The sequence below is a fragment of the Lacerta agilis genome, chromosome 10 (genome assembly GCF_009819535.1).
Source record: "Lacerta agilis isolate rLacAgi1 chromosome 10, rLacAgi1.pri, whole genome shotgun sequence".
NCBI lineage: Eukaryota > Metazoa > Chordata > Lepidosauria > Squamata > Lacertidae > Lacerta > Lacerta agilis.
Window position 1 is genome coordinate 1,887,232 of NC_046321.1, and position 14,362 is coordinate 1,901,593.

General features: G+C 50.0%; 1 protein-coding gene across 1 annotated transcript in view; it reads left to right on the plus strand.

Moving 5' to 3' along the window:
* Nucleotides 1–14,362, plus strand: part of SHANK3 (SH3 and multiple ankyrin repeat domains 3) — a 350,793-nt gene that overhangs the window by 276,091 nt on the left and 60,340 nt on the right. Inside the window, exon 17 of the mRNA XM_033162485.1 lies at nt 9,534–9,658. Within this exon, the coding sequence (XP_033018376.1) occupies nt 9,534–9,658 (125 nt within the window). The remainder of the gene's footprint in view (nt 1–9,533; nt 9,659–14,362) is intronic.

The following is a 14,362-nucleotide window of genomic DNA, read 5'->3' on the forward strand; positions in this document are numbered from 1 at the left end:
GACCAGCCCCCCACTCTCTCCCTTTCTCAGAGCCTCCTGTGTGCAGCGATGGGATGATGACAGTGGCCTACCTTGCAGGGTCATCGCAAGAACTGCAGTATGATTATCTGGGGTGTTTTAAGCACAATGTGGGTTGTGAAGAGGGTAGGTACCTGTGATGAACGAAGGCTGCCCAATTCCAGGCCTAGCTGGACATTGTGAGTCCTGCCAAGGTGCTTTTTCCTTGAGAGCTGAAGCTTTTTGTCTTGGTTCCTCCAGAGGAGGGCAACCAAAATGGTCAAAGGCCTGGAAACGATGCCTTATGAGGAACGGCTTAGGGAGCTGGGTATATTTAGCCTGGAGAAGAGAGGGTTAAGGGGTGATATGATAGCCATGTTCAAATATATCAAAGGATGTCATATAGAGGAGGGAGAAAGGTTGTTTTCTGCTGCTCCAGAGAAGCGGACACGGGGCAATAGATTCAAACTACAAGAAAGAAGATTCCATCTAAACATTAGGAAGAGCTTCCTGACAGTAAGAGCTGTCCGACAGTGGAATTTTCTGCCAAGGAGTGTGGTGGAGTCTCCTTCTTTGGAGGTCTTTAAGCGGAGGCTTGACAGCCATCCGTCAGGAATGCTTGGATGGTGTTTCCTGCTTGGCAGGGGGTTGGACTGGATGGCCCTTGTGGTCTCTTCCAACTCTATGATTCTATGATTCTAGCTCTAAAGCCTCCATACCCTTCTTCCTCTGTGGAGTCTCTAGGGTCCACACTCCATCCTCCTCCATCTCCCTCTCGTCTCCCTTCAGCTGTGACTCTCTGAGCATGGAGGAGACCAGTTCTCCAGGGTCTCCTCCTACCAGGAGACGCTGCCGGCAGGGGCTGAACCTGGGACCTTCCGCATGCCAAGCTACGATGGCTCTTTCCGTTCCAAGGCAGCATTGCCAAGCCGAAGGCAGCAGACACGACCCCCCTCCCCACTTCCCCAAGGGGGGGCTTTTGCCTCTTGAAGCCCCAGAGACTGATGGTATCCTGACAATCCGCATTTCCATTCTCGCTCTCCCTCGTTGTCCCAGGTGGAAGCAGTTAAACCTCTGCGCTTGGGAGGTGATGATGCTTCCTGGGCAGGAGAGAGCAATGGAGGGCTCGCCCACGCTTCCGCTTCTTCCGTTCCTAGAAAGCACAGGCCCAAGCATTTTTATGCTTGACCCACACTTTCTAGGCATGGATTTTTTTGCTAAATCGGAGCAAACATCAATTCGGAGAAAACCTGAATTGCTATTTGCTCCTATCAAGCACTGTTGTTGTTGTTGTTCAGCCTTCAGTCGTGTCCGACTCTTCGTGACCCCATGGACCAGAGCACGCCAGGCACGCCTATCCTTCACTGCCTCTCGCAGTTTGGCCAAACTCATGTTAGTAGCTTCGAGAACACTGTCCAACCATCTCATCCTCTGTCGTCCCCTTCTCCTTGTGCCCTCCATCTTTCCCAACATCAGGGTCTTTTCCAGGGAGTCTTCCCTTCTTATGAGGTGGCCAAAGTACTGGAGCCTCAACTTCAGGATCTGTCCTTCTAGTGAGCACTCAGGGCTGATTTCTTTAAGGATGGATAGGTTTGATCTTCTTGCAGTCCATGGGACTCTCAAGAGTCTCCTCCAGCACCATAATTCAAAAGCATCTATTCTTCGGCGATCAGCCTTCTTGATGGTCCAGCTCTCACTTCCGTACATTACTACTGGGAAAACCATAGCTTTAACTATACGGACCTTTGTCGGCAAGGTGATGTCTTTGCTTTTTAAGATGCTGTCTAGGTTTGTCATTGCTTTTCTCCCAAGAAGCAGGCGTCTTCTAATTTCGTGACTGCTGTCACCATCTGCAGTGATCATGGACCAGAGAGCGGGTTTTCCCCAGGGGAAAGCAGGGCGCAAGGGGAAGTGTACGTAGATAAGCCCTGAGATCCTTTGGGGGCTCCAGACTGTTGCTATGGCCTTTCCACGGGGCTCTACTTAAAAACCAAAGACCTGGCTGGATCAGGCCAAAAGCCCATCTAGTCCAGCATTCTGTTCTCAGAGGGGCCAGCAGGTGTCTCGCAAGAGCACCTTCGAATGTGGAGGCGGAGCGTGGCCATTATGTGTGGCAGCCTTGGATAGCTCCTCCTCCATGAATTTGTCTGATCCCCTTTCGAAGCCACCTAGATCAGTGGTCATCTCTGCCTCCTGTGGGAAGGAGTTCCACAGGTTAAGTATGCGCTCTGTGAGGCTGGAGCAAACCTGTTTTCTCCTACTCGGGAGGGCGGGACCCGAACCGATGGCTTCAAGTTACAAGAAAGGAGTTTGCAACTAAACTTCAGGAAGAACTTTCTGAGGGGAACGGCTGTTTCACACTGGAACGAACTTCCACAAGAGGTGTTGGATTCTCCTTGGGTGGCCACCTGTCATGGATGATCTACTTGAGATTCCTGCATTGCAGGGGGTGGGACTAGGTGACCCCTGGGGGTCCCTTCCAACTCTACCATTCTATGACTCTGTTATTCTATCCACCCTGAATCTTCCAACAGTCAGCTGTGCTGGGTGCCATAAGCTCTGGTCTTACGAGAGAGGAAGAAAAACTTCATCTCTGTCGTGCATAATTTTATGAACTTCTATCATATTGCCTCTTCCTCGCCATTTCCCTAACTGAAGAGCCCCAAACCCTGCGACCGTTCCTCATTGTGGAGTGGCTCCATCCCCCCCCCACTCCAAATTTGTTTATTTCATTATACATGTTAAAATTTATGGTCATACCACAACACCTTCCATAAGTACAAGATTTCCACGAATCTCGATACTCCCCCCCCCGTGGGTCCCGTTGTTAAATCTTTTCTACTGCGTCTTTTATAATAATCCACATTTTAAAAAATATCCCCATTGTATCCAAAGTTTTTGTTACATTGCAAGTGTTATTGCAATCCCGCTAACAATTTTAACTGTTTACAGTGGTTTCCCAGGTCAATTATAATTTCACCCCATTCCTTACTAAATTTTTGGTCTCCCTGGTTTCTGATTTTTCCGGTCATTTTTGCCATTTCGGCATAGTCCAACAATTTGATCTGCCATTCTTCTCTGGTAGGGACTTCGTCTTTTTTCTATCTCTGGGCCAATAACATCCGCACAGCCATCGCCGCATACATAAACAATCTTTTCTATTCCCTTCGGATTTCAGCACCCAAAATTCCTAATAAGAAAGCTTCTGGGTTTTTTGTAAGTTATTTTAAACACCCCCCCCCAATCATTATATATCATTTCCCAGAATGCTTTTATTACCTTGCACATCCACCACATATGATAGAAGATGCCTTCCTTTTCTTTACATTTCCAACAGATATTTGTAAGTGTCTTGTTCATTTTTGCTAACTTACTGGGTGTTAATACCAACGGTACATCATTTTCATATAATTTTCTTTCAACGTACACCATGCCGTGAATTTCAAATCCTCTCGCCATAATTTTTCCCATGATGAAAGCTGTATTTGTTGTTCAGTCGTGTCCGACTCTTCGTGACCATCTCGTCCTCTGTCGTCCCCTTCTCCTTGTGCCCTCCATCTTTCCCAACATCAGGGTCTTTTCCAGGGAGTCTTCTCTTCTCATGAGGTGGCCAAAGTATTGGAGCCTCAACTTCAGGATCTGTCCTTCCAGTGAGCACTCAGGGCTGATTTCTTTAAGGATGGATATGTTTGATCCTCTTGCAGTCCATGGGACTTTCAAGAGTCTCCTCCAGCACCATAATTCAAAAGCATCAATTCTTCGGTGATCAGCCTTCTTTATGGTCCAGCTCTCACTTCCGTACATTACTACTGGGAAAACCATAGCTTTAACTATACGGACCTTTGTCGGCAAGGTGATGTCTTTGCTTTTTAAGATGCTGTCTAGGTTTGTCATTGCTTTTCTCCCAAGAAGCAGCCGTCTTCTAATTTCGTGACTGCTGTCACCATTTGCAGTGATCATGGAACCCAAGAAAGTGAAATCTCTCACTGCCTCCATTTCTTCCCCTTCTATTTGCCAGGAGGTGATGGGACCAGTGGCCATGATCTTAGTTTTTTTGATGTTGAGCTTCAGACCATATTTTGCGCTCTCCTCTTTCACCCTCATTAAAAGGTTCTTCAATTCCTCCTCACTTTCTGCCATCAAGGTTGTGTCATCAGCATATTTGAGGTTGTTGATATTTCTTCCGGCAATCTTAATTCCAGCTTGGGAAAGCTGTATATTATACCCCAAATCTCTCGCCCAGTGTATCATTACTGATTTAACCTGTTCATCTTTTGTATACCATTACAAAATCAATCTGTACATTTTGGAAAGCAATTTGGAGGGGCTCCATCGCATCCAGGGGTTGGCGGTCCTGCCTCCCAGCTTCCTCCTCCTCCGTCTCAGGGTTGCCCCTTGAAGAATCCAGCAGGGGGGAGGATCAGATGATTGGATGCCTCCATTTGTAGCTGGTCTCCTTAGCCATGTCCCTTCCCAGTCCCAGTGGGTACCAGACACCACTGGCAGGAAAACTGCAATACATAAACCTCATGGCCAAGGAATTTGGATGTGAGAGACAGGAAGGAAGTGGTCCAAACAAAATTAAAAAAAAAAATTCCTTCCAGTAGCACCTTAGAGACCAACTAAGTTTGTTATTGGTATGAGCTTTCGTGTGCATGCACAGGACGCGGGTGGCGCTGTGGGTTAAACCACAGAACCAAGGGCTTGCTGATCAGAAGGTTGGCGGTTCGAATCCCCATGACGGGGTGAGCTCCCGTTGCTCAGTCCCAGCTCCTGCCAACCTAGCAGTTCGAAAGCACGTCAAAGTGCAAGTAGATAAATAGGTACTGCTCCGGCAGGAAGGTAAACGGCGTTTCCGTGCGCTGCTCTGGTTCGCCAGAAAGCGGCTTAGTCATGCTGGCCACATGACCCAGAAGCTGTAGGCCGGCCCCCTGAGCCAGTAAAGCGAGATGAGCGCCGCAACCCCAGAGTCGGACACGAATGGACCTAACGGTCAGGGGTCCCTTTACCTTTTACCTAAGCCAGAGTTTGGCTTCATGTTACATGCAAACCTGAAGTTGTTGTTTAGTTGTTTAGTTGTGGATGGAGCAATGGATTCAAACTACAAGAAAGAAGATTCCACCTAAACATTAGGAAGAACTCCTGACAGTGAGAGCTGTTGGACAGTGGAATTTGCTGCCAAGGAGTGTGGTGGAGTCTCCTTCTTTGGAGGTCTTTAAGCAGAGGCTTGACAGCCATCTGTCAGGAATGCTTTGATGGTGTTTCCTGCTTGGCAGGGGGTTGGACTGGATGGCCCTTGGGGTCTCGTCCAACTATGATTCTATGGTGTTCCGTTGCGCCAGAAGAGGTTTAGTCCTGCTGACCACATGGCCCAGAAAGCTGTCTGTGGACAAACGCCGGCTCCCTCAGCCTGAAAGCGAGATGAGCGCTGCAACCCCATAGTTGCCTTTGACTGGACTCAACCGTCCAGGCGTCCTTTACCTTTACCTTGTTACCTAGGGTTTCCTCCTGACCCTTTTGTTCTGCTGAAGATACCCCACAAGGCACCAGAGGTTTAGGATCAGAGTTCTGCTAGATGGGCTACCTGGTAGAAGTTTATAAATCATGCATAGCATTGAGAAAGTGGATGGAGAAAAGGTTTTCTCCTGCTCTCATAAGACTAAAATTCATGAGCTCTCCGGTTTTTCTAACTGGCAGGGATCTGACGTTTTCCTTTATGGGGGCTGATTCTCACCTTTCAGCACAGCCAGTCTCTCTCCAGACACGCATCACTTCCGAGGTTGAACCTGCCGATGACTCACGGCTGCTTCGTCAAAAGTGCGGCCTTCTTGCCCATCACTCTTCATTCCAAAAACCCCGCAGCCCTTCAGAAATCAGAACCAGCAGCTTGCAAAACCAGCTGCAAAATGATGCAAAGCAGTTTTCTAAAATAAAATAAAATCATGGCATGCAATCGAACAATGAAACTGCTATGCAATTCAAGAATAGCAGTATTTGGTCCAAGCTGGAAGCCAGACCGGGGGCCGCGAGCCCAGAGGGGGGCTGCTGGGACAGGTTGGAGGGTGTTGTCGGACCAACACCATTGCCAGAGCCAAATTTAGGGTGGTATGGGTCGTTCTGCCTCACGGGACGCCAAGCCGAGGGGGGCGGGGTGCAAAATTGAGACAACTCATATTTCAGAAGATCCATTTGGGGGCACCAAATATTGAAGAAGAAGAAGAGTTTGGATTTGATATCCCGCTTTTCACTACCCGAAGGAGTCTCAAAGCGGCTAACATTCTCCTTTCCCTTCCTCCCTCACAACAAACACTCTGTGAGGTGAGTGGGGCTGAGAGACTTCAGAGAAGTGTGACTAGCCCAAGGTCACCCAGCAGCTGCATGTGGAGGAGTGGAGACACGAACCCGGTTCCCCAGATTACGAGTCTACCGCTCTTAACCACTACACCACACTGGCACATTGGACTTGCACAGCGCACCGCATTATGAAAGATTGCTAAAATTCGCCCCTGCCATTGCTTGATTAACCGTGTGCAACCCCTGCTTTGCCCCCCAACCGGCATTTTGCCTGTGTGCCACACCGATCTGAGCCTTAAAAGTTTTTGGGTAGGAACAGCAACCAGAGTTCCAAGTTCTTCATGGAGTGGGAACCAGGAGAGTTCCAGGGCATCAGGGTCTCTGCCTGCCATCCTAGTGGAAGTCGGCTGAGCACCCAGGCAAGACAGTCTTTGGAACTGGGGCTTGTCAAAAGGTCTCAGGCTTTAGGGGTGTTTTTTTTTTGTTTTTTTGTTTTTGTTTTGCCTGGTCTAAATCTGCACAGCACCAATTGGCTGCCCTTTCTGTCAATCACAAAGCTGCCTTGCCTCTACTTGGAGCCGGTAGTGCATATCACTGATTGGCCAGCCCTCATGTCAGTCACAAAGGCATCCTCCCTTCGCTGGACAGTTCTCAAAGTGTTTAAAAGCAGTGAAAAATTATGAACAAAACAAACATTTCATCAGATAGACGCATCGGGCACTCAAGTGATTGAGAAGGATTAAAACGAAAAAGGGATACCAAAGATCCATCAGGATCTCTCCAAATGGGAGAAACAGGCATTAGAATCAGAAAATCCTAGAGTTGGAAGGGACACTGAGGCTCAATGTCTCTGCAATGCAGGAATCCTGCCCATAGTCATTCCTGGGCTCAAACCTTTTTGTTAACAGCCGAATGCACCGAGGCAAAAAGTAATAATCCAATTTTTCATGTAAACTTACGGGGGCCAAACTGGAAGTGACCAATGAGGACTAGCATCTTGGGGGGGTCATAGACAATGCTTTTGGTAGAAGATCGATAGCTTTTGCTGCTAACTCAGTGACTGCATGGGACACAGGTGGCACTGTGGGTTAAACCACAGAGCCTAGGGCTTGCCGATCAGAAGGTTGGCGGTTCGAATCCCCGCAGTGATGGGGTGAGCTCCCGTTGCTCGGTCCCAGCTCCTGCCCACCTAGCAGTTCAAAAGCATTTTAAAGTGCAAGTAGATAAATAGGTACAGCTCCGGCGGGAAGGTAAATGGCGTTTCAGTGCGCTGCTCTGGTTCGCCAGAGGTGGCTTAGTCATGCTGACCACATGACCCGGAAGCTGTACGCCGGCTCCCTCGGCCAGAAAAGCGAGATGAGCACCGCAACCCCAGAGTCGGACACGACTGGACCTAATGGTCAGGGGTCCCTTTACCTTTACAGCGACTGCACAGGAATTTAACATTTTAGTCAAGAACAGGAAATATTTTAGTCAAGAACAGGAAACGTTGTTGGACCCCAACTCCGGCCAGCTCCAGCCAGGCTGGCCAGTGGTCAAAATGACGGAAGCTGCAGTTCAGCAGCTTCTGGAGGGGCTCCCCTCCCTCAGGTTCGCCATCCCTGGTTTAAGTTCAAAAATTCGGCAAGCACTCCCAAATGCCCTCTGGATCCACTCAGTTTTAGCTTGTGGGCTGATGGGTAGCTGTTGCAGATGGTTCTTCACCGAAATGTAGAGTTTCTGCAGCCCTTCGGTTATGCTAATCTCTTTAACATATTGTGCCATTGTGACCATCTCAGATCATTTGCTGGGCTCCTCTGCCTTATTTAGCTTGCACCCTCCCCGTTGCCTCTCTGGACGGCTTCCTGCTTCCGAGGCACTTGCTATTTGTTTTGCGGAATTCTGCTTCTCCTTTCCTCCCCATAAAGTGTTTGCGCTCTTTCTTCTGCTCAATGGGGCAAGATGTTCCCTTTCCAAAGGCAGCCTCGCCTGCCTCCCTCGCCTCTCGTCTTCCTGGACCCCTTTCTTCTTTGCGAAGCAGCTTTTAGCCCAAGCCTCTTTCTTCGAGTTAACTGAGACCATCAAAGGATGCTAAACGCCTTTTGAGAGGAGCATTTCCTTTGCAGGCAGCCATGCCGGTCCTTCTATGGAACAATGCTGTCCTTTAGAAATATTTCCAGCCACTTCACACGGCGCAGGAATCGGGGCTCCTCCAGTCGACCTCATTATTTAGCACCCGTCCCGATTCCTTTGCACCAGGCTTGTGCGGAGGGTAGATCATAGCAGCCTTTATCAAACATTTATTCCGGTTTGCTTGCAGGGAGGTTACTTGGCAACGAGCAATCATCCTGATTTGCTTACAGGCTTTTTAAACAGCATCCCGTTCACCATTTGATCATCTCCCACTTTTCAATGTCCCTTTCCTAATCACAAAAGGTCCATTTGTTGTTGTTTAAGTGGGTTTGTTGCACTTGGTCAACAGAGCTCTGTTATCCAGTTGAATTGCAGAAATCGATCTGGCGCTGTGGTCTAAACCACAGAGCCTAGGGCTTGCCGATCAGAAGGTTGGCGGTTCGAATTCCCGCGACGGGGTGAGCTCCCGTTGCTCGGACCCTGCTCCTGCCCACCTAGCAGTTCGAAAGCACGTCAAAAGTACAAGTAGATAAATAGGTACCGCTCCGGCAGGAAGGTAAACGGCGTTTCCATGCACTGCTCTGGTTCGCCAGGAGTGGCTTAGTCATGCTGGCCACATGACCCAGAAGCTGGATGCCGGCTCCCTCGGCCAGTAAAGCGAGATGAGCGCCGCAACCCCAGAGTCGTCCGTGACTGGTTAGGGGTCCACGGCGGCTTGTGCAGCAGGGGCGGGGTAGCCCCATAGCGGTGCCGGCGGGGCGGGGCGGGGCGGGGCAGCCCAAGTGTCACCCCCCCTTCCCCTGGAACCCGGGGTGGCGCCTCTCAGCGACGCCGCTGTCAGGAGCCAAGGCGTTCAAGATCCAAGGTACAACTGTAACGGCAACAACAGACAACTGCCTCTTCCATTTAAGTGGGAAACAACAAAATCATAAATCTAAAGGACCTTCTCTTTCGTGTAGGCCTTGACTGTGGTTAGGAAGCTGCCTGGCAGCTGAGCAAACCATGGCCTGGGAACATTTTGCATTCTCCAGGAATCACTCGCTGGCACCCGCCTTCCCCCCTCCCCACATTTGGACGTGCAAATCCCAGCTCCCCCCCCCCCTCTGACTGAGGGTCTCTCTTCGTTTCAGCGGAGACTCCGATCGAGGAGTTCACCCCGACGCCCGCATTCCCGGCTCTCCAATACCTGGAGTCCGTGGACGTGGAGGGTGTGGCCTGGCGAGCAGGACTTCGCACCGGAGACTTCTTGATTGAGGTGAGTCCCAGAAGAGCGTGGCCGGCAAAGGAGGAGGGTCGGATCTGCCAACCTCGGGAAATGGGGTTTTCTCTGCGCTAGATAAAGGCGCACTTTATTTATTGCCAGTAGCACCTTAGAGACCAACTAAGTTTGTTTTTGGTATGAGCTTTCATGTGAATCTGAAGAAGTGTGCATGCACACGAAAGCTCATACCAAGAACAAACTTAGTTGGTCTCTAAGGTGCTACTGGAAGGATTTTTTTTTTAAAAAAATTGACTATGGCAGACCAACACGGCTACCTACCTATAACTGGATTTATTTATTACGTTCATCTGTTACATTTCTATGCCACCTTTCCCTCCAAGGAGCAAAAAGTGGCGTAAATGGTTCTCCTCCTCGTTTCGTTCTCATGACAGTTCTGTGAGGGAGGTTAGGCTGAGAGATGGGAACTGACCCAAGGTTACCCATGGCCTGAGTGGAGATTTGAACACCAGTCTCGCAGGTCTTAGCCTGACACGCTGACCACTACACCCCACTGGTTGTATCAGAAACATCAGCGGAGGGTGCCTTCTTACGTCTCGCATGCAGGTTGCTTGAGGATCAACTGCTCTCTCGCGTTGCTCCTGCCTGATCCCTGCGGTCCACAGTCCCTCCGGGGTTTCTCTGTTTTTGCAGAAGTGCCCATTGTTAAGTGGCTGGTTCTAGTGTCAGTGTAAACCAATCTAAAGTTAAACTTACTGTAAATATGTAAACATACTGGTACCAAGAGGGCCAATAAAAGCCACTTGCCTTCTGCGCTGGTCTTGACGTTGCAGTACTGGGAGCTAAAGGGGACTAGATGGCGCTGTGGTCTAAACCCCTGGGCCTCTTGGGCTTGCTGATCAGAAGGTTGGCAATTCGAATCTGCACGACGGGGTGTGATCCCATTGCTCTGTCCCAGCTCCTGCCAACCTAGCAGTTTGAAAGCACACCAGTGCAAGTAGATAAATTGGTACCACTACGGCGGGAAGGTAAACGGCGTTTCCATGCACTCTGGTTTCCATCACGGTGTTCCGTTGCGCCAGAAGCAGTTCTTTCCTGCTGGCCACATGACCTGGAAAGCTGTCTGTGGACAAAGGCTGGCTCCCTCAGCCTGGAAGCGAGATGAGCGCCGCAACCCCATAGTCACCTTGGACTGGACTTAACCATCCAGGGGTCCTTTACCCTTTTTTTACCTTTTTACTGGGAGCCAAGCCAGGGACGTGGGTGGTGCTGTGGGTTAAACCACAGAGCCTAGGGCTTGCTGATCAGAAGTTCGGCGGTTCAAATCCCCGCAATGACGGGGTGAGCTCCCGTTGCTCGGTCCCTGCTCCTGCCCACCTAGCAGTTCGAAAGCATGTCAAAGTGTAAGTAGATAAATAGGTACCGCTCTGGCGGGAAGGTAAACGGCGTTTCCTTGCACTGCTCTGGTTTGCCAGAAGCGGCTTAGTCATGCTGGCCACATGACCCGGAAGCTGGACGCCGGCTCCCTCAGCCAGTAATGCGAGATGGGCGTCGCAACCCCAGAATTTGACACGACTGGACCTAATGGTCAGGGGTCCCTTTACCTTTTACCCAAGCCATGGTTTGGCTTCATGTTACATGCAAACCTGAAGTTGTTGTTCTGTTTACAAGACAAATGCAAAAGTTGCAAGGTTCTGCACTTAGGCAGGAAGAAACAGCTGCCCAAATATGAGATGGGAGACACTGGGCTTACTAGCAGTGCATGTGAAAAGGATCTTGGGGTCTTATTAGACCACAAGCTGAACATGAGTCCACAGTGTGATGCAGCAGCAAAAACAGCTAACGCTATTCTAGGCTGCATCAACAGAAGTCTAGTGTCCAGATCAAAGGAAGTGATAGTGCTGCTCTGTTCTGCCTTGGTCAGGAGTCCTGCATCCAATTCTGGGCTCCACAATTTAAGAAGGATGTTGACAAACCGGAAGGTGTGCAGAGGAGGGCAACCTAGATTATCAAGGGTTTGGAAATCAAGCCTTATGGGGAACGGTTGGCGGATTTGGGTAAAAGAGAAGACTGAGCGGAGATATGTGAGCCGCCTTCAGATATCTCAAGGGCTGTCACACAGAAGAGGGAGCCAGCTTTTTCTATTGCTCTGAAGGGTAGGACACAAACTAATGGCTTCAAATGACAAGAAAGGCGATTCTGACCAAACACCAGGTAGAACTTTCTGATGGCAAGTGGAAGGGTGTTAGGACTCTCCTTCACTGGAGGTTTTTAAGTAGAGGTGAAACTCGAAAAATTAGAATATTGTGGAAAAGTCCATTTATGTAAGCAATTGTTTTCATTAGCTACTGGAGTTTAATATATGAGATAGACTCATGACATGCAAAGCGAGATATGTCAAGCCTTTGCTTGTTATTATTGTGATGATTATGGCGTACAGCTGATGAAAACCCCAAAGTTGAGATTGTTAATTTGGGGTTCTCATCAGCTGTACACCATAATCATCACAATTATAACCAATAAAGGCTTGACATATCTCGCTTTGCATGTCATGAGTCTATCTCATATATTAATTTCACCTTCTTAGTTGAATTATTGAAAGAAATGAACCTTTCCACGATATTCTAATTTTTCGAGTTTCACCTGTAGAGGTGCAATGACCACCTGTCAGGTCTTCTTCACCTGTGACTCCTGCATTTCAAGGGGTTCGACCACTTAACCATTTGGATCCCTTCCAACCCTTCTATGATTCTACAGTTCTATGAAAATCTTCCGTAGGTGTAGCCATGCTTGTCTGTTGCAAGTGGACTCTCATCCATGGATAAATTTGCTTGCATTGCGGTACTCCAGAATGTCCCGTTGTTTAGAAAGGCTCGCAGTGTTGAAAGCTTGCTGCTCTGTCTATTGCAGATTTAAAAACTTTTTGTTGTTGTTTTAGCATTTGGCAAGTGGTTGTTTTGAGTCCTTAATGCATATGTTTGTGTTTTTAAGAACCCCGTGTACAAATATTTAACAGCAGTAGGGGTGGCTGTGACAGTACAGTGGTACCTCGGTACTCAAACGCCTTGGTTCCCAAACACCGAAAACGCGAAAGTAAGTGTTCCGGTTTCCGAACATTTTTCAGAAGCCAAACATCTACTGCGGATGTCGGCTATTGTTTCCGGGGCGCCAGCACCAATCAGAAGCTGCGCCTTGGTTTTCGAACATTTCGGAAGTCAAATGGACTGCCAGAACAGATTAAGTTTGGCACTTTTGGTTTTGCTCCCTTATTTGTTTTATAGTACAGTACATTGATTATTGCTTTCATTTTATGAATCAACGGTCTCGTTAAAGAGTAAAATCCAGGTTAAATTGCTGTTTTAGGGGTTGTTTTTAAAAGTCTGGAATGGATTAATCCATTTTGCATTACTTTCGATGGGAAAGCGCGCCTTAGTTTTGGAACGGATTAAGTTTGAGAACTGAGGGACCACTGTATTGTGAGATGTCGTCATCATAGCCATTGCAACCCCTTTTCTCAATCGAAGGAAAAGATGAGCATCTTTTTGGGCAGTTTAAAAAGCAGACCCTTCCCTCTGCCCTCTTCTTGCACCAGCCTTTATCCTGGGTCCAGATACACATTTTCTTGCCCCTATGGGGGGGGGGGGTGAGAGGTGGCTTGCCATGCCCTTTGCCAATGAGTTGTGGGCAGGGCCGGCGCGTCCATTTAGGCGAACTAGGCAATTGCCTAGGGCGCCAAAATGGAGGGGGCGCTGGCCAGGCTTGGGCGGGACGGGCTAGCCAGCCCCGTCTCGTCCATTGGGGCTGGTGGTGTGGCATGCCAGGGTGCCGCCCCCCCAGGGGCGCCCCCGCGAGCCCGCCGGCATACTGGGTGCTCCCTCCCCAACCCGCCCCCATGCTGCTCCCAGGTGGGCTGCGAGCTGGCTGCCCAGCCCCGTCTTCGAGCGCAGTGAGCGGGGGGAGCCGCGCGGCCCCGCCGGCGGCCTCCCCCCACCCCCACGGGCGGCCGGGTGCTTGCGCCGCCCGCGCTCTCCCCCGGACGCCCCGGACACATGGGGGCGCCGGAAGTATCGCCACGCCACGGCGGCAGATGTGCCTGAGACAGCCCTGGGGCTAGCAGTAGCTTCTCCGCTGTAGCAGGGAGGTGCTGCTTGCCCCCTACACCACCACCCCGGCTCTCGCTAAAGCAGGCTTTGGCGGGGGGTGGCAGGACGGGCGAGCAGCAGCTTCTCCGCTACAGCGGAGAAACTGCTGCTTGCCTCTCCACCACCCCCACCTCCCGCTAAAGCAGGCTTTGGCCGGGGGGGGCACCAGAAGGTGATTCGCCTAGGGCACAAGAAGCCCTAGCGCCGGTCCTGGTTGTGGGGTGCTTTGGCAAATGGGCAGAAGGAAATGCATCATAGGAAGAAAGGTCACAAAAGGGCAGAAGGAGCTGGTCTGCGAACGTTTGCTTCAAATACGTCCTTGCTGCCCTCCCTCCTTTGCAACAGGGCCTCCCGACGCAGCTGGCAATAAGAGGAGATGAACTTGCAATGGACTCGCTGTCTGCGCTTGCTTTTGTTTTAAGGGAGTTGGCAGCGGTGAAGACGGACGGCGTTTTATGGTGCCGTTTGTCACTAGCGATGCCACCAGCCGAATCCCAGAAGTGTGGCCATATTTCACGCATTACTCAACAGCAGCCACGGAGCGGCTGGCGAGAGTGAGAATCGCGTTTCCCGGCTGGTGGGATGCGCAAAGGCAAAA